Here is a 27783-nt window from a genome sequence, read left to right on the forward strand (position 1 = left end):
GTAAATGACAAACCCCTCTGCAGCCTGAACCCCGGAGTCTCCTCCTCACACCCGCACAGCCCGCAGAGAAGGAGGCCAGATCCTGCGCCATGCTGCAGGGCTGTTGGAGCCATCACTTCCCACCACAGCCTGGGGACTGGGAATGGCTCTCACCTTCAGGAGCCCACAAGTGAAATTATGCAGTGATCAAGTTTTCTGTGAAAAGCAACAGTGAATCTGAGATCTTGATGGAATAAATCTAAATTTCCATTGGAAGGTCCAAAATACCTAGAGTGGAGTTACCGGGTTATGAAAAGACATCTTGCTAGTTTCTAACAAGAAATAAGTGGCACATATCGCTGCATCTTAACAAAGCCTGATAAAAAACAACATGGAAAAACAATTAGATTGTCTGTGTCTTATACAGAGCAACTCTCTGCCTGAAGTTTATCAAATTAATTTCACTTTATTAAAGTGCTTCAAAGCTATGCGCTCCTATGACCAAAAGCAACCAGCGATACTTTGTTTAAAACACAAGGACGGGTAATCTGCAGCACCATGCTTAAAACACACTTGGTCCAAATTACAAACAAAAAACTAAAGAGATGAACAGCAACTAGGAAAAAAAACGCCACACAACAAGCTTCGTCTACTATTTGCCATGGTATTTTACACATCTGACTTTTTCCAAGTTCTGTCATGCTAACCAGGCCTTATTTCAGCATGACACTGACAATAACCAGTCTTCTGTTACAACTACATACAGATACTGAGAACTGCCACCAACTTTAAAGGACAACTTTTTGCCCCACTATGTAGTCTATGATCAGAGAGACAGCTGCAAGGTCAAGATAATGCAGAGACACACGCTTGCCAGATGATTATCTGCTTGCAGAAGCCCATGGGGCACAGAAGCACTGCCCTAAGCAGCCTTCAGGCAGGAGGAGGTGGTGGTCCCTGCTCCAAACCGCTTTCACAGAAGTAGGATCTATCAAAAAGTAGCATCTTTTTAGATTAGGTCACTTTAACAAGGTTGAACACTACTGAGTTAAACTGACTTTCTTAGACTTTCCCTACTTCTGAAGAAAAGTGGTTAATGTTACAGCTTGTTTTACCTTGTTCAATTCAACAACCAATTTTAAGAGTATAATGCTTTTATACAGCAGCCAATGTCTCATGGGCACATCCCAGTGGGAAGAACAATGTGCTATTATTATAGCAATGGCCCTTGGATCAGGCTGCTCGACAAGGAGACTTCTGACAGACTTTAATTGGAACAGGCTGCAAGAAAAGACTCAGCACGGCATCTGAATACTCGACCATATCCAGTAGCTTGAACTGGTTTTAGCCACAGATGCAGCAAAATGCTCATTTAGCTAACTTCAAAGGATCTGTGATTTGGCCAAAGAAAGCCATTAGCAACATTACCATGGACTTGTACCATCATCTTGTGGTATTTTCAGACTTTTGGAATGAGCAAAATGGGTAAAGGTCTCAAAAAAATTACACCACCATATGAAAGACCCAAGAAATGGAACAGCTATCACTTATTTATGTGTTATTTATTTTGTGGCATACAGATCTAAGACGTGGTTTCCATCAGCCTTTGGGGTATGGAACTGAACTATCTTAATTATGTTTTCTCTTCAGGCACATAGACTGTGAAACAAAACAATAGAGAACCAAAATTCAGCGTTATATTTCAAGGTATAGCCCATATATTTGCCAAGTGGAATAAAGTGATCATGAATCACATAGGGCTTGGGTGTTTTTTTCTTGAAGGCATGACTCACAGGTTAGTTGCTCTAGGGAGTCATGTTCAGGACAGATCATTGTTTCTTGCTACTGCAGATAGCCATATTGTATGACATCTTTTATAAAATAAACAAGTGCTAAACTTTAAAATATTTTTTTCTCTTCCTTCTTTGCAAAAGCTCTTCTGGTGGTTCTACATTTATTCATACTCAAAGTACGTGTTTTTGTCCATCCTTCTCAACTCTAATCAGTCTCCCTTGTCTTGTGCCATTCTTGTCAGCATGCTTGCAAACAGCTGTCTCCTCTCACCAGAGCAAAGCATGTACAGCTAACACTGTATGAAAGACCTGGACACTTCATAACAAGGAGTTCTGTGCTTTTCAAACAAGGACACAAGTGGAAGCAGCTATCATCATTCTTGTTGTGATGCTCTAAGCTTGGGGACCCATAAAGCAGTCCTAGTGCAGCTGCTTTACCTAGTGCTTTTGACCCAAGAAAGATGCAGAAGGTTCCTCTTGCAGCCAGTTGCCAAGCTTTTGAAACCACACTCCCTCTCTACACTGAGGAAAACTCTAAATTTTATGATATAGATATGTAAGGTGCAGTATTTTGGGACTCCACTCCCAAATGAGGCACTCTCTCAGTGTGAACAGTACATGCAAGTTTTGAATAAAGTAAAGAAACCATTTTGTTTGAGCCATGGCTTAGGACTTGGTTTCTGCAAACAGTTCCCTGCCACAAGTTGAAAACTGGAAACAAAGCCAGGTGACCTCCCACCCCACTGAATACATTCAGCAACTTGCAGGTACATGACTCAAATTCCTTCATTTTCTACCATCCAATAGAATGGATGAGTTGGGAACTGTTGGGGCAGTCATTAATAATTATCTAAGGGAGGGAAAAAGATGTAGCCTTTTTTGTTATGCTCCACTATGTTTTGGTCTTTATTCAAATACTAGTCAATTAATTCTTTTTTTAAAAAATCAGAACTGATATCTCTTTAACATACTACTATCAGGACATTGATTCACCTACACATCCATTATCTGTTTACAAGGAGATATACAGCAGGTCTGAAAGAATGAACCTTTGTTTGACAAACAAGTCTTAGTCATTCCCTCGAGCTTTCATTCATTTTAATGGTGTATGCTTCACATTGAAATTCAGCCTTGAAGACATTAATTATTGGTGTTTTGTTGCCCTTCAGGTGTTCTACAGTGAATCCTGATGAAATCTGTCACATGCTTTATTACCAACTGCAAAGCCTACCATGAGTAGGGTTGGTCTTGGGGTGTTTTTTTTTAAGCATTAAGTGCTCTCAGGGTGCATACCTGGTTGACACACCTTTAAACTCACCTTGCTCTTCCACCTACACCACTTTATCTCTGCCACTTAATTTGCTCAAACTCTTACAGCCAAAGATTGTGCCTATCATCACATGTCTCCAAAAGTTCCTTGGTGAATCAGCTTTTACCATGTGGCTTTTCCTCATGATAGGAGACATTACAGGCTCCACATCTGGATCTAACATCTGCCACTGCTGGTCTAAGCAGAACTATATAGCAAGTACCTCCGGCAGGCTGTCTCCACTCCTTGCTATGAAGCCTTTCTTCATTTACTCCTGACAAGCGCTCTGGCCAATATAAATTTACCCATCTGTAAAAAACTTCAGCACCTCTTTCAGCAACAACTTTGGGGATATTACTATCATATTTTCCTTCTCGCCTCCTCCCACACCATTTACTGCTTCTTTGTGCTTTATTCAGATTTTCTACTGCTGCTTTTTCGGAAGACTTTTAAAGGAGGTCCTGTTTAGTTCGGCTCATTTCTCTTCTTTCACCCCTCATCCACACAATCATCGCTTATCTGTACACCTGAAAACTATTTACTGTAACTATCATTCCTACAATACTCACTTAACAAACTAGTATGCCAGCAGCCTTTTCTGCTTTGTAGCATTTGAAATCTATTCATTATTTCAACATTAAATTGCCACCCTAACAAAACACCTATTAGCCTTTTGCTGTTGGTTTCCCCAGTACCCTTCAGGATTTCAATTTTCACTAAATTTTTTTCTTCAACATTTTCACTTGCTGCAACCCTTGTCTACAAAAAGACTAACAAATGTGCCAAGTGACTTTTATGGTCTAAATTTCTGGACATGGCCAGTCTTGTTCCTGCTTCTCTTCGTGTGGAAATTGCTTTCTAGAAACTTTTGTTTGCAAAGAGCATTCCAGTATCTGTGGCTGATACCCATTATCCTGCCTACCACCTTCCACACCTCACTGTGAGGGTCATGGCTGAGCTTCAGTGTCTAGTAATGGGCAACAGGAGCGAAATAGGCTAGGTTTGAGAATAACAACAGTCTATACAAAGTCATACTGATCTGGTTGTCCGCCCTAGAACATAATCATTTTTGAAGTGTAGCTCAACAACATAAGCTCTTCATCTCTTCTCCATCTCTACATATTTGGGGTTTTTTTTTCTGGAAAGCATAAAGGTACCCCCTCTGCACAGTAACCATCTGCTTTCTCCAAATATATTATACATAATAGAGGGTTTTTTTTAATTTATATTGCTTTACCAGGTCCTAGCCATCAACATTTAACTTCTCCAAGAATTACACTTACTTGTTTTTTCTTAAAACAGCTTTTTAGTGTAGCTACATCTTATTGCTCCAAAAATCCAACTTCCTATGCTTTTCCTTTAGAGAGCATTTTCTAGGATCCTCGTATCCATCAGGAATCACCAGTTCTGCTAAGGCAGAGTCAACCACTTTGGTCCTCTGTCTGGGAGAAGGGTGTTTCTGAGCAAGAAAGGCCATATGACATCTGTCCCAAGGTGAGCATGGCCAAAGACTTAATAAACCTAAGGCTGAAAACACAACCACAATTCTCAGGAGCAAAAAGCTTTGCACAAAGGGTCTGCCTTCAAAATTCCCTTCTCCCATTCACCATCTCCACTTACATCCGTAACACTATTAGAAATCTATAAGGGAAAAAAATATTTGTGGAAAACTGAAGGTCCTTGCTTCAGTACCACGTTGCTCCTGTAGTGCGGAGGAAAGGGCAAAGTGTACCAACACCAGTGAATTTCATTTTTTTCCACATGCAGTCCTTGAAGTTTTTCAGTAAGCATGCAGCCTCTTAAGAAGTTTCAGATTTGGTCTAACAGCATATACAAACTTGCTTACTTTAAATCACTTTTTCAGCTCTTTCGAAGTCACCTAGAACTTCAGGGAACTACGAATGTAACACTGGAAACCACTGTGCATGAACAGCTATTACCAGACACTGCCATATGTCCCATATGGCATTGATACATTTGTCAATTGAACTCAGATATTGCCAAATTACATCAAAACCAAAAAACACACAACAGAAACTTAAGGAATAAGAAGGATGACTTACAACTGTTCTCTGTGATCACATACCCAGGGAGAGGGGTGGGGAAAGAACAGACAAGGAAATTCCTAAATACAGGAACAATACGAATTAAGCTTCCAGCTCATTACATTACCACTAACCTATATTCAGATAACCTCTTAAACTTCATCATAAGCACCACATAGAGCAGGAAAAGTACGGCATGTTGAAACAACATGTTTATAAAGGGAACTACCCTCATTTACCAACCAGTACTTCATTCTCATTGTCACAAATTAGCATTAATGCCCTGCATCTCCTCAGCCAACATAAAGCACATGCTGAATCTATTTTAGTGTTGTTCATTTGTATTAGAAACAGGAGTTGTGTACACAATTCACCAATAAAATTAACATGGATTACACTCTACTTCTTCATCTCAACATCATGCAGTGTCATTTATTTTACATCAACTTAGAAGAGGTTTCAGATTTCCTACTAACAAAATAAAGCAAAAATATATCATGGCACTGCACATAAGCGCAAAATGTATAGATACAGGCAAATGTTTCCAGCATGAGGCCCTCAACCAGTAATCCTGGGAGTATTCAGCAGTTTAAACTACTATTTTTACAGCCTCCTGGGCTTACCATCAGACAGTGCTGATGAGGTCCAGACACCAAAACAAATGCTACTCTAATGATTCAAACCCAACCTCTTTCCTGTCTGCAACAAAACATGCAAGGAAGCATCTCACACTTCACCGGCTGGCTTACAGAGGAGTCCTGAATTCAACTTTGCATGCTTTCTTCAGAGATGATTGGGTTCAAATTAGGTCCTGCTTTGCTCACGGGTTTTCCACTGCATAGAAACCCTAATATAACCACAGCTATACCCATCGGCACAACATATAAGCAGCAAAGGATGCAGATAAGTGGGTGGGTCGAGAAGCACTCAGCATGGACCACGATGACTCAGTGGGTGATCTTTAAGATTCATGTAGCCAGATGAGTAAATAGGGGTGCCTGAGAAGGAGGACTGGTTGTCACCCCAGAAGGGCAGATTTAGTATTAAGTAAATAATATAGATGATTACCATTCAGTTAGAGGTCTAAGAACTCATTAGCATTTTGTAAATATTGTACATATGAAATTCTCCAATTTCTCAGATGATGGGCCACATTCCAATCTCAATATCTCAATCGTGGAGTCTGAAAAAATGTAACCAAGCCAGACTAATGATAGTAAACAGGGAAGCAAAAGGCAGAGCCCAGAACTGAGCTGCCAAGCACTTTCAACTTTCCCATGGTAAACTGGCAATTTCAGATGCTGTAGGTCAGCCAGCTGACAATGATTGTATAAAGCCACGCTATAAAAATGATTGTTGTAGTTCAGTGGTAAAACCATGAGAAACTTTTCTTTTGATTTGTTCTTAAATAAAGAGTTTATCAGAATTTCCCTCCCAAAAAAACCTTTTAAGTTTTTTCCTCTCTCATTTTGCTGAATTTTTCCAACACAAAGTAGATATGAAAGCAAGAAACTATTAAACTCTTCATTGAAGACAGTGATTAAAGGTGCTGGAGGGAAATAGTGTAACCACCGGGATATAAAGTCACTTTGGCAGACCCTCTACGGCCAAGTAGGACAGCTTTGCACGATGGAGAGGACGCCAATCCCAAGCAACCCCACAGCTCAATGCCATGGGCTCCCTTCTGAAAAATAAGGAGTCACAAGTTTAGTTCCTCTACCTCACTGGGAGCCACTCGAGGAAAACTAATTCTTCATCTCAACTGGGTAAAACCAGACAGGACTCAGTTTTCATTTCCTTAAGCAAGCAAACTAGTGTGTGGGTTGTCAGAAAGCAGAGAGCTTGCAAGTCTAATCTGGTGAGAAGGGCGAAAGATGTTTCTAAAACCTGCTCTATGTATGTTTTTCAGATACTTTTATGTATTCATGAGTTTGGAAATATTTTACCAGGACCCCAAAGCTACCTTTGATACTGCAACTTTTCACTTCAAAGAAGTTTTACTCACACCTACTCCTGTGATAAAACCACTGGTGGGTGACTGAGCAATAGCTGACTTCAACGTAAAGCAAGGTCAGAAAGAGCAAAGGGCATACAAAAAAGGGTTCAGGGAAAAGGCCAAAGGACAGAAAAGCAACATATGCTTTGAAAACAATCTAGTTTGCAGCAGAAGATAGGAAAAAGGAAAGATTCAGGAAGGAATAGGTCACTAAGAATGAGAAGTTGAATAAAGACAGAAAAAAGGTTGGTTAAAATAATTTTTAATGGAAGCTCTCCTAACACTAACAAAGGAAGCTGAATGGGAGCGCTGCAGTGTTTTATATAGAGAAATAGTCTAGTGATTAAATAAAAAACAAAACACCAAAGGCAAAGGATTTGACTCACTCTGGAGTCCCACCTGATCAAAAATGTTTAATTAAAGACTCTGGGGCTAGTTCAAAGCCATCACATACAGTTTTAAACAAAACCCTCTAAGTTTCCCTAGAGCCACCAAAAATGATATGTTGTTAGGGGCATGTTGGAGGTACAGAGAGCTTGCACTGAGCTTGGAATAAAACAATAAAAATAAAGAAACAAACCAACCTTTTTCATTTCACCCGTGTCCACATAACAAAGCCCCTGGAAGCCTCTACTTGACAGGACAACCTAAAGCAGCTCAGACTGACGCAGATCCTCTTGGCTTTCAGCGCTCTCTGTGGCCAAGGGAGATGCAAAGGTGACCTAGAATCAGCACAGTTTCAGCACCAAGTCCACATCCAAAGCTTCCGTCCTTCATAAAAAATAGGAAATCTTGGATATATGCAATACATCATCTCATCCTCACTGAGAGAGCTTCCAAAACACAGGAGCAGTGACAAAATTTGGATCACTAATGAAGAGAAAAAGCTTTCCAAGCTCTTTGGATCCTGCCAAAAAAGACACATCCATTATTGCCAAATGTTTCATTCTTTGCAATTTCTAAACAGACGTGCCTCTTCACTGTACCAATCTTTAGCTGGCTGTGTTACAGTCCACTCAAGACTGATTTACTGGAAAGGGAAAATAGAAGTAAGAAACTTATTAAAGGCAGAGAGTAAATCTGCTTCTTGCTGAAACTCATCAGCTCTGATGGAGTCAGGGTAGGACCACACTGACAACTCACTGAAAAGTCTATCCAGCTGCAACTGTGCATGGTGTCAGTGGCTCCGACCTCACCGCCTGTTTGCACCCACACCTCCCCGGCAGCTCACACCGACCAACTGGCCCAAGGCATTAAACTCACTAACAACTACTTGGGATGCACACATGCACACGCATCCCCCCAAAAAAAAGTTTTCTGATGAACTGCCTCATCAAACAGGCAAGTGCCAGAGCTAGCAGAGCAGTGGAGCGGGAGCAGATAGGACCAGGGCAAAGCCAACTGCATGCAGGTGACACACAGTGGATGATGTATAGATAACTATTGCAAGAAACACAGAAAGAGTTCAAGTGAATGATCAGACTCCTCCTTCACATGTTCATTTAACTGTTTTAGCCTCAATTCTTTCTGCAGCTATTCCCTACACCCTCCACTTGTGACCTCCTGATGGTCTCGTTCTGTTCATCCTCACCTCCCAGCTGTCATGTTGTACACCCACATTGCAGAGCCTGTAGTATATCACACAGGTGAGGAAAGGCAAGAACATGATGATATAAGTGCTTTTCCCCATGTCCAAGGAGGACAGAAGACTCTAATCTCTCGTTCAGCTCTGCCAATGACTTCGCTCTGAAAGCCGTGTCTGTAGGGTGGTTTAAAGGTGTAACTGACAGTTACAGCCATCTCTGTAAGCACGTTTCCAAAAACTTTCTCTGCATAGGCTTTTCCTCACTGTTATTAGCTATAAGCAGATAAGCTCTATGTATTGATGCAGCAGCAGCTGAAAGTTACTATATCCTACCAAAGCTGCTGTCCTCTCGAGGCTAACAAATCCTGCCCAGCCTCCCTCCCTGAGAGAGGGCAGCACGTCGTTCCTTACTTACAAATGCTACAACTTCAAACACAGGCAAAGCTGTCACCTTCAAACATTCATCTTGTAACTCCATAGCAATGCTTCTCTTTTGCCAGAGTTCTCTGTGCCACTTGCACTTCTTTATTCTTCCTGAAGTCTCTTCTCATAACACAAGCACACAAACAGCTTCACCTTCATCTTCAATGAGTCTTTTAAGCCTCAAAGACTGGAGATTTTCAGTACAATGGTGTATTTCTCACTTGAAGTTACAGTAGGCAACAAAAACCTACTTTAAAACAAGACCCTTCAGTCTGACCCTCAAACTTGAAACTAAGTGACATTTAGGCTTTGATCCTCAATCCCGACTCACAAGTCAGCTTTGGAACTGGATCTAAAGTGATCAAGGACCAATCTCAATCAATTTCAAACATGACCCAAATTGTCAGTCTTGCATTAAGATCTCCTCTGCAGAGATTAACACTCTATAACTTCATATAAATTTAAATTATTTTTCCTGAGATCTAACTTTTTACAGCCAGATCACTTGACAAACTTTCCACTTAAACTCCAGTTCAGGTTTGGCTTCAGTAGGGCTTCAAGCTCCAGACTAAGCTCTTTGATGCCATAAAATCTGCCTCTTCCAGACTAACATAAATCAGGAGAATTTTTTTGGTACTATATGAAGATAAAAACAAGAAGCATTTGTTTTTCACATCAGTGATATATCTGTTTTCTCTTCTTGCCTCCCTTCAAGACAAGAGAACTGGCAACCCCAGTAGCCTGCGGCTTACTTCTAGCACTGTAATAGTCACTGGCAAAGCCAAGCAGCATGACACTCTATGCTACTGCTGTTCTACAGCAATGCTGTAAAGATTAAAATAAAAATATTAAACAAATCTCACTTTTCAGTCAGTCTTGCTAGAAAAGTCCTAAGAAACTCTCCTACGGCTCCTAAGTCTTTCTGGCCATCCTGACGACTAATTACTTACGCTTCCCAGTCCTGTGGACAAGTGGAAGTATCTTCCTTAAGATACTGCCCAAGTAACGTATTTCAGTAAAAACAAAAAGGGAAAAGCAGTCAAGCACAAGACTGAAATTACAGCCAAGAATAACTGGTGGCAAAACACACACACTAGCAATATTAAACAAAAATGCATCATAAAAATGCAATCTTCAGCAGTAGAAAGTGGCATACTAAATTGCTCGTAAGACAAGGTTAACAAATCCCTGTCATAATGGAATTGAGTGACACATAACTGAGAACTAGGGGAACTTGTCCTTACAACCAGAGATAAACTGCTCTCACTTGTGCCTGTTACCTCCCAATTTAGTTTGAAGTATTTGTTAGCACTGATAACCAAACCCTAAGGTGGCGACTGGCAGAGTGAAAAGCACCTGATTGACAGGCAACACTGCAGAAGAGTACTCCTTTGCAAATTAACTAGGATACATGGCAAAAGGATAAAAATGTAATTAATTATAATTTTACTTCTCCATGCATTATTCCAACCCCAGACCATGGAATCTGTTGCTAGTCAGGTTGACAAGTCCTGGCTTAACTCACATACATTTCTTCTGTTCAATCCTTTGGAATTACAATCCCCTCCCTCCAAACAAACCTTCTGCACAGCCAACTGTAAGGAAGTCCCAGTGAGCATCACCTCCCTTTGTCCATACATGCAAAAATGCTTCTCTTGTCTTAATGTCAAGCTGCAGGCGATGGGTCAAGAACACTTCTTATGTGCATCCACAGGTTCCAGTGGTGTTCTCTATTTAATGAAAGAATTTCTTTTAATAATATTAAGTTCAGTAATCTCTTTTTAATTATACTTAAATTCTAACTCAAAAAAACTACCTGGTGACACATTTCTCCTGAGTATTAATGCCCACTACTGGGAGTATTTGAAAATCCAACATTTTTAAAGCATGATCTAAAAATCCAATTAGGCATGTGCTTTGATCAGGTTTTGCCTGCTTCACCACCTCGAGAGGCACACCAACATTAACTGTGAAGAATGGCCCAGCATGCAGTAGCACACTGGTGTAGTTTACATGCCAGCACCACCAGAGCCCACAAACTAGAAAAAAGGGCAGCAGGTTCACGCAGAAGAAAAGGAAGCAACAAAAGCCATGACCTTCAATGGCTCACAATAGCTATCCCAGAAGTGAAGTGGTAATCAGGGTCAAGCACAGGCTCACACTTGAGTTTGAACAAATCTGTCAGAATTTACCAGTTTTGGTAGCCAGGAACTCTTCAGCAATAACTTGCTCCTCTGTTGTGCCTGGGCTAATCCCTACCTATATTGAACTGGACACGTTCAGAGCAGCTCTGTCACATGTGTCTGTGTTGCCACTGCGTGTCAGGCACGACAGACTCCTGCCCTCAAGATCTGGCCTGTAGTGTGCCACCACAGGACTCTGCTTCAGCAGAGCCACAAATGTAGAGAGTGCCCTGGTGCTGCAGAAGAGCAAGGACAAAGGACAGAGACAAAAACAAAGCAGGAACTGACCCCTCCTTCCTGACAGCTAACCGCTACAGTCCACTTGAAGATGAACTCCGATCTCTGCACCCTCTGTTCTGGGTGAAAGTCCTTCACAAGAAGTTCCAGCCATACTTTAGCCATGGATGCAGAAACACAAACAAAGGGTTCTCAGACCATGTTCATTTACAGCACGACTCCCTTGCAGCTGCCTCGCTTGCGTACGAGAAAGGGAGAAACATTTGGCTCATAAGCGCTTAACTTGCAATTTTGACCTCTCAACCTTGTATTGTACTGACAGATTATTGGCAGCCCAGGAAGACAAAGCTTCTCTCCTTCCTGGGGTCAACCTCTTCTCCCTAAGGATCATCTTATTACAGAGACAAAGAAAGCAGCAAGTAAAATAAAATATGAGTCTTATTCCCTGAACTTGACAATGTCTTCACTTGTTAAACAATGGCAAACCTGCTTGCCAAAGGGCACCGGAACAGATGGGAACTGAAAGGGCTACTACATAAATTAAACATGTAAACATCGGTTGTCTGCTCAAAAATCAGCTCCTTTAATTTCCACGTCCGTGGTATCTGATACAGCCGTAGTGCCGCTCCTGCATGCCTTCGCTTGAGGACGATGGGTGTATGTTTTTCCAGTTTGCTACGTAACTATGTCATGCTTAAAACTGCCTACAGCTAGAAAAGATGACAAACATGACACAACCCTGCTATTTCCAGCAAGGAAGTTAAATGTGGGGAAAAAAAAAAAAAAGACTCCACGTGTATTTTTAGGCTATAATTGAAATGTTAAAGTAGCCCCTCTCCTGAACATTCGAACGCAGATGTAGCGTGCTGGCAATCTAGTACCAGTCACAGCCTGTGACAGAGCAACATTTTTCATAATTCAATGCAAAATTAATCTCTGACAGATGAGCAAGTAGCAAACAAACCCCAGAATTTCAGAGATGCAGGTATGTTTTTTGCTACACTTGTTTGACTATGAGGGGGGACAGAGACTTACAGATCAGCAGGGGAGGGAAAAGGCAGGAAGAGAAGCACTCCTAGGTACCTGACAGGGCTGACAAAAGGTCTGTCTCTTCAAAATGCCTCACTGTAGCTCATAGACTACAGCTGTTAGTCCTGTGCACTTGTGGGAAACAGTCACACATGTTCAGCAAGTTAGATGGGACGTTTTTTGTTTACGTTTCCAAGACTGAGGTAGAAAATACCCTTTCAAACATGTTACATAGCATCAGTTTTCCCACCTTGAACAGCATTGTATAAAGCCCCAGACCTCTACAGGAACTGAAAAAAGATGCTAGATTTAAATCTGAGGCCATTCTGAGCAGTAGCAAACACATTCATGAAACACTACACCAGAGATTTCTGTTTCAAGGAATGAACACCAGCAATGTCCCACAGCCACCACAAAGAATGTGGAGGTCTAAAACGGAAGCATCTGGGAGAGCATCAACCAGCAGCTGCAGCCCCTCACAGAGATCACTGATGTTACCTTTTTGATAAGTGATAGGAACTTGGACCTTAAAACTGCAATAAAATAAGAATGAGCAAATCGCAGGGACAATATATTTTACAGAGAGGTAATATTTTAATTTACAGATATGTTAATCATGGGTGTGTAAGTAAAAACACAGGATGGATCATGGACATCAGCCTTGATCGACACTTAAGAGCTTAAGAAAGGGTATGGTTTTACTGTATGTTCTCTTCTCTTTATGTTTTAAAATAAACTTAGATTTGCTGGGAAATCCTCTAGTAGACCTGGACACAAAGGCAAAAGAAAATAAAAAGGGAAGAGGCAAGCCTTTTTGTCACCTATATTGATCATCAATCCAGTAAAACTTCCACCGGCAAAAGGTGTCCAAGCACAACGCTATCTAGAGTAAGACAGGCTTGCTATTCCAGAAAAGAGATTTCTAAGCATAGGCATGGCCTCCATCTCAGTTTGTCTACATCCAAACCAAACTTTGACATCTCAATAGACATTTATATAATAGCATTGTCCTGACACTTTCACCTAGACAACCACTTTTCTCTGTTGAACACTACATAGAAGATAACCTTTCCAGATGAAGAAAAGGCTGCCTGTTGCTTAGATAGTGCTAGGGAGAAGGCAGCTGAAGAATAAAGTAGCTGAAATACTGTCTGCATGGGGCAGGACGGAACTGGCAGGAGAAACACAGTTTTGTAAGCCGCAGAGTCCTTCTTCCATTAGGCAACGCTATGCTCCTAGTCAATGACTACAAGCAATGGAAGCACCAAAGGTGTCAGAAATTTCCTGTGGAGCCGACTTTGCTGTACTCAGCTTGGTAAGGTGGATATTTTGCTGCTTGCTTCCAAGCTCTATTTATGCAACCTGACTTCAAGCTGGGTGCACAATGCTGAAGTATTAGAAGCCACTAACTAGAAGTATAAACAGGGTTAAACAGGGAACTGCTGGGCAAACTCAAGTGGAAGAAGAGGGTGTACAGATCATGGAAGGTTGGGCTGGCCACTTGGGAGGAATATAAGTCTGTTGTCAGAGGATGTAGGGAGGCAACTAGGAAAGCTAAGGCCTCCTTGGAATTAAACCTTGCAAGAGAGGTCAAGGACAACAAAAAGGGCTTCTTCAAATACATTGCAGGTAAAACCAACACTAGAGGCAATGTAGGCCCACTGATGAATGAGATGGGGGCCCTGGAGACAGAGGATAAAAAGAAGGCGGAGTTACTGAATGCCTTCTTTGCCTCTGTCTATACTGCTGGAGGCTGTCCTGAGGAGCCCCGGACCCCTGAGGCCTCAGAAGAAGTCAGGATAGAGGAGGAATCTGTCTTGGTAGATGAGGGCTGGGTCAGGGACCAATTAAGCAACCTGGACGTCCATAAATCCATGGGCCCTGATGGGATGCACCCGCGGGTGCTGAGAGAGCTGGCGGAAGTCATTGCTAGGCCACTCTCCATCATCTTTGCTAAGTCGTGGGCAACAGGAGAGGTGCCTGAGGACTGGAGGAAAGCGAATGTCACTCCAGTCTTCAAAAAGGGCAAGAAGGAGGACCCGGGGAACTATAGACCAGCCAGCCTCACCTCCATCCCCGGAAAGGTGATGGAACAACTTGTTCTTGGTGCTGTCTCTAAGCACATCAAGGATAGGGGGATCATTAGGGGCACTCAGCATGGCTTCACCAAGGGGAAGTCATGCTTAACCAACTTGATAGCCTTTTATGAGGACATAACCCGGTGGATAGATGATGGTAAAGCTGTGGATGTGGTCTATCTCGATTTCAGTAAGGCGTTTGACATGGTCTCCCACAGCATCCTCGCAGCTAAACTGAGGAAGTGTGGTCTGGATGATCGGGTAGTGAGGTGGATTGTGAACTGGCTGAAGGAAAGAAGCCAGAGAGTGGTGGTCAATGGGACAGAGTCCAGTTGGAGACCTGTGTCTAGCGGAGTCCCTCAAGGGTCGGTACTGGGACCAGTTCTATTCAATATATTCATTAATGACTTGGATGAGGGAATAGAGTGCACTGTCAGCAAGTTCGCTGATGACACAAAACTGGGAGGAGTGGCTGACACGCCGGAAGGCTGCGCAGCCATTCAGAGAGACCTGGACAGGCTGGAGAGTTGGGCGGGGAGAAATTTAATGAAATATAACAAGGGCAAGTGTAGAGTCCTGCATCTGGGCAAGAACAACCCCATGTACCAGTACAAGTTGGGGGCAGACCTGTTGGAGAGCAGCGTAGGGGAAAGGGACCTGGGGGTCCTAGTGGACAGCAGGATGACCATGAGCCAGCAGTGTGCCCTTGTGGCCAAGAAGGCCAATGGCATCCTGGGGTGTATTAGAAGGGGTGTGGTCAGCAGGTCGAGAGAGGTTCTCCTTCCCCTCTACTCTGCCCTGGTGAGGCCGCATCTGGAATCTTGTGTCCAGTTCTGGGCCCCTCAGTTCAAGAAGGACAGGGAACTGCTAGAGAGAGTCCAGCGCAGAGCCACAAAGATGATTAAGGGAGTGGAACATCTCCCTTATGAGGAGAGGCTGAGGGAGCTGGGTCTCTTTAGCTTAGAGAAGAGGAGACTGAGGGGTGACCTCATTAATGTTTATAAATATGTAAAGGGCAAGTGTCATGAGGATGGAGCCAGGCTCTTCTCAGTGACATCCATTGACAGGACAAGGGGCAATGGGTGCAAGTTGGAACACAGGAGGTTCCACATAAATATGAGGAAAAACTTCTTTACGGTGAGGGTGACCGAACACTGGAACAGGCTGCCCAGAGAGGTTGTGGAGTCTCCTTCTCTGGAGACATTCAAAACCCGCCTGGACGCGTTTCTGTGTGATATGGTCTAGGCAATCCTGCTCCGGCAGGGGGATTGGACTAGGTGATCTTTCGAGGTCCCTTCCAATCCCTAACATTCTGTGATTCTGTGATTCTGCGATACCAGGCATAAACCATTCTGGCAAGGTAAGAGCAGTTGAGGTACAATCTGATGACAAGAGATCCCCTCACAGCTGGAAAGGGAGCATGAAATAAATCTCTTTTGGTCACATCACATCCCAACGAATATAGAAACAAGCAAAAGGTCTAAAGAGTACAAAGAAAACTAAAACGAAGGGGAAAAAGTCTATGTAAAGATTGGCAATGGGAAACAACCCAAGCTAGTTTGGACGTGCAAGAATTACGGCCTGTTTCCCTTGGTCCCCAACCACACTGGAGCAAATGAGATGCATTTCTAGTTGCACAAAGAGTTCTCACAGCAACGTGTTACCACACTGGTTACAGCATTCTTGAGATAGATGAGGCTGTAAGTCACCGACATTATACTGATGTATAGGCTTTGTGCATTACTAATCATTCAGACACAATAGCCTCACATATATTTTTATTTTTGCAAACTGTCCTGGCATCCTCTGCAAAAACTCTCCTTTCTCTACTCTGGAAGATTTTAAGAAAAGCGTTCGGAAACAGGCAACAGAATGGGGAAAGACTTACCAGAAACACTGATGTGTTCTGGGGGAAAAAAAAAAAAAAACAACACACCAACAAGTCGGATCAAGACAGCCAAACATGAAGAGGATTTTAATTAAAACATGTCTGTCTTACATTACCCATTTCAGCTCATTTAGTATCTCAAAAAGAGTTTTATCTCAAAATAGTTAACAGCTCCAGAAGCCCCAACTTTTCCCTAGTTTTTTCTTTAATGCAATTACACTTTTGCTGTCGCACCAGAAATATTAATAGCCTTTTCTGCGTGGGATAGAGAAGCTCTACAGCAGGACCAAAAGACTTCGATCGCATTGATGGTCTGCATGCTAATGGCTACATATAGCTTATTTGTCAATGCCATTTCCACTGAAAATAATTAAAATAGTCAGCACCCCCTTCAATGCTTCAAGTATGTATCTCTATGGGGAAAAAGCTACCATTCACTTGAAGGCAGAAGTACTCTGTGAAGGACAAATAAGTGAGAAAGCAGAAAAGCAAAACTGTTATTCTATTGTACATTGCTCTGTAGGAAGACACAGAGGGACAAATTCTGCTCTTCATTACAGTAGCTTTGATCCAGAATTCATATAGCCAAGTCAATGGAGCTGACCCAGATCTACTGCAGAGAAACAGTTCAGAGCTCCACCCAAGCTTGCAATCCTGTATTTCTGCCACCATGGGGGATGTGTGTCCTTTAGGCAATTCAAAAAGCAGCTGCTCTGGCACAGTAGACCTGACCCAGTGCTCACTAAAATCAACTGAAAAGCGACCATTGACTCCTCCAGTTAATCACGCAGACCTCATGCAATCAATCCACCAGCAAATTCAAAGCACTCACCAATGTACTCCTTTCAGAAAAAGTCATAAGATCTTATAGCTTGCCCAAAACAAAACCCCAAACTCAACAGCCTCGCAGGCAGCCACGTTCATCCTATTTGAGCGTCCCTAAACCTGCCACAAAGGACCACCAAGTGTGGTTCGGGAAGAGAAGGAAGGTGGAGAGGCAGAGACCAACCAGCATGGTCCACAGGATTGCTAGGGCAACAGTGGCAGGAACTTTGCACAACATCTGACTGATCCTGCAACAGTTACTAAACAAAGAGAGTGGGACACAGCAATGCTTGGGAGGCAGAGTACGTGTGTCAACAGCCACCCTGATTCTGTGGTGTAATTGTCCCACTTGATCAGCAGTTACGTCAACTTCATAATTATATGCACATACGCACACACTTAACTCCAAAGATAAAACGCTTATCCCCAGCTTGAAACTCAAATATATTTTAGAAGTTTATCAAGACCAAAATACATAATCAAGACGGGATTTATCAGTTTTATATTTATGACCCCAACTGACACATTTTATTAATCACCAAGTGTTTAAAAAGTGTTCATTCCCTCCCCCTCAGTTTCTATAAATTCTCCACACTCACTTCCAACATGGGCTGTAAAAATACATATTACTAGAAGGACATATTCGGCTCCTGGTACCCACCAGTGTGGGTGCTGAATGTGCTATTCTGTGTCAGGTCACTTCAGATAATACAGACATTTTTGTTCTGCCTGCATACCAATCAACTTTAAAGCACAAGAATGCAAATAGTCTTTAAAAGGATTTTAACTACCTAAAGCTCTTTGTTTTAAGACAAGGTATTACAGCAGAGATCATCCGTGGGATCCAATTATAGACACGTTATTAATTATATGTCAACCTTCCTTAATCCAAAAATCCCTACAAGTTATCCATTTTAAACTTTTTGACCCCCTTATATAATCATTTATCAGTCAAAAAAGAATGAAAATTACTAGCTACAAAGCATGTCATTTGTTACATGAATTCAGAAGGCATTACTCTCTGGGTGTCCTGAAACCCACCTTTTTACCATTTACAAAACATATCTTGAATTGTCAGAATGTCTTAAAAATTACTAGTAAGTGCTGACTTTTAAAGTAAAGCAAACTAGGGAAAAAAATCCCACAGTACTCTGCTACGCAGAGTACAATGTGTTTAAGAAGTGGATTGCAACCCAACAGAGCCTTTTATTCCTGGTGGATTATGATGTGTGGACTCTGCAACTAAAACCCATCATCTCCCACCACCCAGCCAAGTGACATAAAAATATGTAATCTTTTGATATTAAGACTACCAAGGATGGCATATTTTAGCCTGATACAATGACTGCCAGCCTGCACAAACATTGAAAGGAGCAGCAGTTCCTCTGCAGACCAAGCACGCCTGAGAAGGACCACATCCTCTTCTTTCACCTACTAGAGAAGAGAGAGAAGGGGCGGTCAGATCCTGCAACACCACATGCAGATCACTTATATCTGTGAAATCAAGGCTACTTCTCATTGCAAAATTAAGAGCAGACAACATTTACAGGATGGGAGCATTTCACACCTGTTTTTCCATGGTGGAGTCCACCTACCTTCATGCCATTTGTTGGTTAGAGTTACTGTCTCCCAAACCCCTGGAATCACAGTGTCATGAGAAATTCTGCTCGATTGCATTGCTTGTGTTTTTATTTTCCCCCAGCACCTTCATTTAAGTTTTTTCATAGGAGTGTAAAGCCATTGCAGCAGTGATTGATGGTAACGGATGCAAAGTCATCCTTCAGTGTCTACAGCCTGGCACAAACAAGATGAAGGCTACCTGGAAGAGGCACTCTTACTGTTTAAGCTGATATACCCCCATAAAAAAATCCTGTTCTTCCACAGCCTAGAAAGAAAGGATTCATAAAATCACTACTTCTTTCAAGGTGGATGGTCCCAAATATTGTATAAATTGAGAAGAAATAACAGAAATGAGAAACCACACTGACTACACATTTCAATTAGTAAGATAACAAAGGCACCTACATGGAGCCCTTGGCACTTTTGGCATTTCTTTTAATAACCAAATTTTATATTCCTTACAGCAGCCTTGTTAGGAGAAAAGGGTTTGCACTTCAGAAATCAATGCATTTGGATTACCTGAGATGCAAACTACAGATTTTGTAGGGAGAGAGAAGATGGGTGGGTGCATGCGTGCATCCACACGCATTTGTGTGCACAGCCCTTTTTTTTTTAAGTCAGCATTTCATAAGTGCTCATGCTCAGCTTTTTTTAATCCAGAGATTCAAATTTGTCAGGAGGAAAAAAAATGAAATATTAAGTTTCTAAATCTAGCCTTAATGTCAGTCAGTAAGCTCTAATGACATTTTACTCCAAAGTTTCCAGTGATAGCCATCTAATTTTATTTCTTTAAAATAACATTCCCTTCTGATGCTTACAAGCTAAATGTTAATGCCTCATTTAGGACCTCATTTCTAGTGTGTTAAATTAATAAGGCCAAAAGCAAAGCTGTCATTTACTTTCATTGCCAACACTGGGCAAGGGGTAAAAAGCAACCAAAAAGAGCATATCAGTTTAAAATAAAAGCTAACTGGATATTTAAATGTGAAATGCATAAAGCAGGGAAATTTCTTTAATACACGGCAGCATCCCTGACTCACATGGACACAAAGTTTGCTTGCTGCCAGTTAACAAATGCTTGTGCTGCACTGATTTATACCATGCTGTTCAGTCAAAGTCCTGTTAGCATGTCACAGAAATGAGGATCCTTTTCTCCACTCTGGCTCTCTGAGACTTGCCAGCACAAAGCTTTTCAACCCTCTTTAAGTTCATGGAATGGAACAGGTGAAACAAGCCAGTTCCCACAGACACATCTGCAATTCCCATGTCCTACGTGAGGGGATCCCCACCACTCCCCAGGGAGCATCACGAGATGATCACCACCCTTCACGCATTTATTCCTTATGTGTAAGTGTACATTGCTTGTGCACTGGCTGCCTTTCATTAGGTACTTCCTAGTGATGCTATATCTGGTGTGACAACCCGAGAGGACAGTGGGGAGGGAGCTGAAATCTAACATGAGCCATTTATATGAAAACCTACGACTTCAGTTTGACAGGAGGGAATGGATCTGCTCCAGACAATTTCACCAACAACTAACTTCTTATTAAAGAGTACATGGGGAAGGCAAGCCAACAAATCACATTTATTGATGAAGTATTACATGAAAAATGGGGGATAACAACATTATGCAAGAGAAGTGACAGGGAGTCCCAGTGTATATGTGGTAGAATTTTGATTTATTCATGAAACCTTAGTTTCAGGTGCCAAACAATTACGTGAAAGGGGAACACTGCATCTTCCACTGATTACATTCACAAAACTGGAACCCAAGAAAATCCCTCTGTCTATAGGCATGAGCCAGAGATAATTAGGAACTGAATTCTCTCGTCGGTTCACTGTAGCTTCTGGTGGTCTCATCTTCTAGCGTGAGGCTTGTGCCAGAAACACCACTTTGTCACATGCAAGCATTCTGGCCACAACAAAAGGATGCTATCTATAATTTGGATACTGAAACAGAAATGAGGAGGAATTAACCAAACTCTACAGTTTGAATTGTGACTGTAAGGACAAATACCTACTTCGTCTGCAAAGATCTTGTATGAATGGGCTCCACAGGGAACAGGAACATCCAACAAAACATGAACGTGCTTCGAAACATTATCCTTGTAATATAGTAGGTGGCTGCTCAGTCTAAATGACCCACCACAGACATCTTTTCATCTTTATCACCAGGTCTACACAAATACAAAATTCCTGAGCTTAATTTTATTTCCTTAATGTGGAGAGGAAAACTCCTGCTCTTTATATTGATTTGAACTGGGTCCTTCACCCACACATACACACTTGATTTTATACACATTGACACTTAGACAAGTCCCACACAGAACTCAAACATTTACCTTGAACAACACAAACAACCTGCAAGAAAAACCATCAGATTCAAACCCTTGCATCCCCCAACCCTGTCCTTAACTCCCTCGGGATCACCTTAGAGTTGATACATAATACATATGCATCAGCCCAAAAGGCTTGAGAGGAAGGAACTGTGCTGAAATGACATTCACACAAGGACAACTGCAGCTGCTTTGTCAGGCAGGATTTGATACAGTACATCTGGCAACAGAGTCAAACAAAATACAGTAGTGCTGGCTCTGGGAAAAGTAACATGGATCTAATTTCTTCCAAGTCTCTGAACCACTTTCAGAGTTAGTTACATGGTACAGTACAAGATAAACTACCTGTCACTTCTGAAAAGTAATGGAAACAATTTAAGAATTCAGAAATACACTCACCCTATACAGAGATAAAATTGACATACTAGTTGAACTCAATCAACTGTATAAATTTGTTCATAAAAAGCACTGCGCATTTCTGCTCTATATGTTTATTTCTAAAGGAAAATGAAAGTTTCCATTCACATTGACTTTATCTCTCAAAAAGTTAGACTTTAGCCAAATCACGACACTTTTACATCTGTGAATACAGAGTGTTAATGCTCTGGAAGTCAACACACAGTTTCCCAATATTGATTCATGGTAACAAAAAAAAATTAAAAACTTATAAAAACCTACATGGTAGAAGTCGTAACTGTGCAATAATAAATATTCAGATAAATTAAAATTTAATAGGACATTACTGTTGACAGTGCCAGGAAATTTTTGCTTGGACACATTCAGAAACAGAGATTTTTATTTCTTAAGGTCAGCAAGCAGTTTTTGACTGCTACATGCATAAATACTGCAATAGAAAAAGTTGCTCTTCTAATAAGTTTAATATTCACTAACCAGGAAGATTTTCAGAAGATACAAAGAGCAGTTTAACTCTCAACTCAAAGCAATTTCAGACTAATTGTACCTTTGAGAAGAGGGACCAGAGTAAATTTGCTCACGCTGATGACGCAGTCCCATGGAAATCAATGAAAAGCTTCTAGGGACACCGACAAAAAGATACAGCACGGCCCCCTCGCAGGCGCACGGCAGGGTTTCTGCCTGCAACTGGGGGATGGATTTCATCGCATGCAATTAAATGAGGGCCAGATTCTTGTGGCTGTCAAATGAACTCCATTTCTCTGTATCCCAAACAGAATAATTTAAAACCAGTATATGGGGTCCATCAAAGGAATGCCACACACCCACTGCTTCGCAGATCTCATTCCCCTTTATAAGCAGGGGAGAAAGCAAGGATCAGTTGTAAGATGGGAGACTGCTGCATTGATTTTCAAACAGAATCTTCCATCAAAACCAATGGTGAGCTTGTCTTCAGACATAAGGAAAAAAAAATTTCATGTGATCCGAGTTGTTCTGACACTTGAGCAAAGGTAAACATCAGCCTTCTGTAAGGAACGAGCAGCTATCAGTCATACAGTGCTGTATGTGTAACCGAGAAGACCATGGACACGAGACAAGTCTGAGGATCTAACCTTTGTTAGCATCCATAGGAGAACAGCAGAAGTCTAAAACATGAGATGAAAAATTGAACAAAAACATTCTGGTCTGCAGTGGGGGCTGGGAAATCACGTTTAGAATAAGTTAGTTTCATAAACCTGTCTCAGGTAATATAAAGACAGTATTAATTATTCTCCCTTCATGTGGAATTTTTCACCTTGAAGGATCCCAGCACATCGCCAGTCTGACCCCAGCCTAGCAGAGCAGCTCCTGCCCGCACATACTGCCACCCAGTCCCCCCGCTCACTGCAGCTGGGACGGCTACAGAAGAAAGCAAACACATCTGTGAAAGTGTAGGCAGGCCAAGGAGTAGGGAGCGAGCTGATTTCACAGGAAAGGCAGCAGACACAACTATGACAGGCTGTCATATTAAACCTCAAGACTGACCCACTGTACGCAGACAGAAGATCCAGGAGCATGGAGCAATAACCAGCTCGCACTCAGTTATCCAGATAGCACATGGCAGGAGAGCGAAGGCGGAAAATATTCCAAGCAGAGCCAGGGAAAATCAGCTATATATTGCTATATATCCAGCTATAGCAGACACTGCAGAATGGTTTTTTCCTTTTCAGAAAAGGCCAGACAGGCAACAGGAAAACGCACTGAAGTCCCTGCTGCCACTTCCTCCCTTGGGAACAAACAGACCCCTGAACCCAGAGAGAAGCCGCAAAAGCCAACATCATCTCCAAAGTTTTCCTTACAGTGCTCCTGAGCACCCCAGAGCAGCACCGTTCACCTTCCCCCAGCAACAGCTGGTCAGGGAACCTAATTTGGGAGGGTGGGCTCCCCAGCACATCGGCAACCTCTGCCAAAATTCAGACAATGCAAAGATGCATTAACCGGACAGCACGTTTACCACCGGCTTCCCAACAACGAACAGGTATGGAGCCTAAAAGAACAAGGAGTAAAAAGCACCTGATCTCCTTCCAATATGCTGCTATTTGAGATACAGCACAAGGGACACATCATCATATTCTTTTGCAAAGATAAGGCTAAGCTCACCTTGCCCACTTCAGGCTTTGGGTGTGTTTTTGTCGTTAGGGTTTTTTGTTTGTTTTTAAGAAAGGCTTCTGTTAACTATGTCATTTTCCTATTTATTTATCCCAAATAAAAAAAAAAAAAAACCACAAAACAAAAACATCAGCAGAAATTTGTTCTTCTAATGTTTCTAGCAAGAGATCCACATTCAGACCTCCTAAAATGGAAAATGCCCATCTAACAGATGAGGTGTTGTTTTGTCCCCGAGGGGGGTTGGACCCGTTATTTGATGGCCTAGCATCTTTCCCCTTCTGTGTCACACCTAAAATTGTTTGGATCTGTAGGCAGAGAACAAGTCTCCTGAAATTCACCAAAAGAACTTGGTGGATGAAGAAATTGGCAGATTTTGAATAAGGAGCCAACACTTCTTGCAAAGAACTTAATCTTATTTTCTATCCAAAAGGTTTGGATGGGAATTTTTCAGCTAATTCCACTTGCAAAGTGCCTATATCTTAGAGAGGACTGCAAGCTACCAACAACAGTGAGAGGTGACAAGCCAGGGTATGTGAGACAGCTCCCTCCGGTAGCCATCCTAAGACACATACTCCAGCAGAGATCAGCTAAAATTTAGAACACCCTCCACAACAAAGATGGCATCGGCCAAGATTTTGAAAGCTCTTAATACCTCCAGTCCCATCCCACCTGACATGCACTCTGCCCAGGGTTCAGCTCCAGTAAGTTTAGACGTACATCAAGATGGGCTACTGACATATCTTAAAATAAGGATATAATGCCTCAAAATGATCTGCTACCTGATGTAGATCACTTTGGGAGGTCTGCCACCTCCTTCTCTACTGTACCTTCAAGAACTCCACATTAATCCATCACTTGCACCACCAAGATAGTAACACATACAATCCCATAATACCTGGTGAAAACAGCTGTTCGAGTACAAACTGTACCTAAACCAAATGACCACACTCTATATGGGTCTAGATTAGAGTTTGATAGGTTTCTAGCAGTTTCCACTATAGAAACATCCCACAAAAAAAAAAAGCAGAATCAGTGATGATCAAAAAGGTACAACAAAAATGGCAGACTGGGACTGCATTTATTTTCAGATCTATTCCACTCATGCTAACAACCTAAATATGTGTCAAATGGAAAATGGGTGCAGATTATCCTCCCAGTGATTTCACAGCATCGCATTCCCTCCTCGGAGTTTACGGTAAATCCTTGGAATTGTACTAAAATCTCAACCTATTTATAGTTTCACAATAGCATGAATATAATAAAGCCATAATCTCCAGCAGTTAGCTATAGAGCATATTGAGAATTCTTGAAAGGCGACTTTTCTACATTCAAAAATTCACAGAAGAATATTTAATGTCATGTCTCACCTACTGCATGCTGAGCTTGTGTTCCAGCAGTATAATTCATCTGAAAGAAGGGGAAATAATAACTCTTGGCCAAATTTTCTGAATCTGTGTGCAAACTATGTTACATGCGGAATGCAACCAATGAAAATATCATACTTTTATTAAACTGGTGAAGCTGTGTTACAACCAACAATCCTGCACGGTGCCTTGAAGCCCTAAAATAAAGCCTTCCCCAGGTCCGCTACGGGCTGAGCACTCCTTGTGAAATCAGTAAGCATGGAGCAGACACAGCATAAAAGAAAAAATATGCTAATTTTCCCAAGGAGTTGGCAGGTATTAACACAGATGGGCACCATACAAGAACACGTTCATCAAGCAAATGATACCAACTTTGGAGAAACAGACAGCTGATAGAAAAACACCAAGCAGGACTTGGCTTCACCATAGAACAGCAGATCTACTGATTCCTAACCCTATCAACACACTAAGCCTCTACCTTTTGACTCCAAAAACTTTAAGGAAAAATAATTTCTCATCAATTATGGTTTGGTAACCACAAGAAAGGAAGGAAAGAGTCAAACTGAATATGTCCTTTTTCTTTGTACCAAGCTGCAGTTCCCTTGTTTGCTACAGCTATGCCTGTGGCCACGACACCCAAGAGCTGGTAGGAGAGATCTACGGGTACAGCTGAGAAGACTCACCTGCAGAGGAGCGTGGCCAGTCCACCAGCTACAGCTCTTGGTCTGCTAAGAGGTATCACCCCCCCCTTACAAGCCTCGCTCATCTGCTGAGCTATCAGATCCCTCCAAAAAGACACTGACAGTGCAATTTCCACCTCATTTCTCAGGCACGAAGGGGAAAAAGAGAGACAGATGGAGAGATCAAAATTATCTTTTCTTTTTTTTTTTTTTGCCATGCTGGAGAAGTGTCACAACCAAGCTGCACAAAGCAGTCTCGCTGCAACCCACGATGGCTCTGTGCGCGCAGCAGACACCGCACGAAGTTTCCGTGGCCCAACCCCACCTTGGTGTGAACCAGTAGCCGAACTGCGAGTGACTTTCGTGGGAGCCAGTATCCAGTACCCCCAGTACAGATCCATCCCTACTGTCCACTGCGCTTCTAAACTGCAAAGTTAAAGTCGCATCAGGGCTTACTACACCCCCGTGTGCCACCCCGCAGTCTGGGTCTCCCGTGCCCAGCGCGGAGCGCCACCAGGAGCCCCTCAGCCGCCCAAGCACCCCGAGGTAAGGCAGGGCCGGGCAGAAGCGGCCCCGCGGCGGGCACCCTGCTCCCCCGCTCCGCGGACAGGGACGGCCCGGGCCGGGCAGCCGCCCCCGGCGCTCCGGACAACTTGGGCGAGCCGGCGCTAAGTTGCCCGCCGGCGGCCGCGGGTGCCCATGTCTGGCCGCGGTGTCCCTGAGACCTCCAGAAACGAAAAGCAGCGAAGCCGAGGGCCCGCAGCGGATGGCGGGGAGGGAGGACCGGGGGTCCCCCTCTTGGCGGGGAGGGACCCGCGGGGGCCGGGCAGCTCCCGCCGCCGCTGTCCGCCACGGCAGGCTCGCTGACCAGTGCCGTCCCTCTTGCCCCAAGCGCACGATGTAAGGCAGAAAATAAGAAAATTTAAAAATAAAACAACTTTTCTCCCTCCCGCGGGAAGTTTCCTGCGGGGGACGAGGCGACCTTCCCGTGGCTGCCCCGGGCGGTGGCCGGGACGGGGCTGCTGGCCGGGCTGCAGGGCGCTGCGCCCGCCGTCGCCGAGCCCCGCGCCTGCCGCAGCGGCGGCGGGAGGCGAGAGCTGGGGCCGGCGCCAGCCGGTGAGGGCTGCCGGTGCGCCCGCCACCTGCACCGGCGGGGAGCGGGGCCGGCGCGGAGCCGGGCGCTACCGTTCGCGGAGCCGGTGCCGATGCCGTTGCGATGCCGGTGCGGCGGTGCCGGTGCCCTACCTGGGTGCAACATACTTTGGAAATAGAAGATGACGAGGATGAAGGAGCCCACGGAAGTGACCAAGACCATCCTGCACACCCGGTTCATCCTCATTACTTCCAGCACCGCCGGCTTCATGGCGTTGTCCGGCGGCGCAGAGAGGGGCGGCGGAGCGCGCACGGCTGGCGCTGAGAGCCGCTCCGCGCCCGCGGCGCTCTGAGGTGCCGGTGAGGAGCCGCCGCCGCGCCGGAGGATGGCCAGGCACCCGCGCCCCGCACCGGGGGGCGCTAAAGCCTGCGCTGGGCGTGACCACGGCGCGCGCCAGGCGGAGGGGCGCTCTGCCCGGCGCGGGGGGGAGGCGGGCCAGGCGGGGAGCCGGGGCGGAGCGCGACCCCCCCTCGCCAAGGAGAGATGGTCCCGCCCGGCGGCGGCGGCGGGCGGGGAAGCTCCGGGCTGCCTCGAAGGGCCGCCGCTGCCGCCGGGCGCGCTCCGCGCGGGGAGGGGCGAGGGCGTGCCGGGCGCGTGCGGTACCGGCGCCGCAAGGGCCAACGGGCGTCGGCGGCGCTGCGGGGGGCGGCGGCTGCGGGGGCTCCCTCGGGCCCCGCCCGGCCCCGGTCGTCCTCACA

At 43.8% G+C, this 27783-nt stretch overlaps 1 protein-coding gene across 2 annotated transcripts in view; it reads right to left on the reverse strand.

Annotated features, from left to right (window-relative positions):
* CHST11 (carbohydrate sulfotransferase 11) overlaps positions 1–27295 on the reverse strand; it is a 182120-nt gene extending 154825 nt beyond the window's left edge. The window contains exon 1 of one of the 2 annotated variants that reach the window (XM_068402087.1): positions 27193–27295. In XM_068402087.1, coding sequence (XP_068258188.1) covers positions 27193–27295 — 103 coding nt within the window. Of the gene's footprint in view, positions 1–27177 lie in introns of both variants that reach the window. The other variant, XM_068402086.1, reaches the window with a different exon arrangement.
* Between the last annotated feature and the right edge of the window lie 488 nt (positions 27296–27783).

Source organism: Nyctibius grandis, chromosome 5, assembly GCF_013368605.1.
Source record: "Nyctibius grandis isolate bNycGra1 chromosome 5, bNycGra1.pri, whole genome shotgun sequence".
In the NCBI taxonomy this organism is placed as follows: Eukaryota; Metazoa; Chordata; class Aves; order Nyctibiiformes; family Nyctibiidae; genus Nyctibius; species Nyctibius grandis.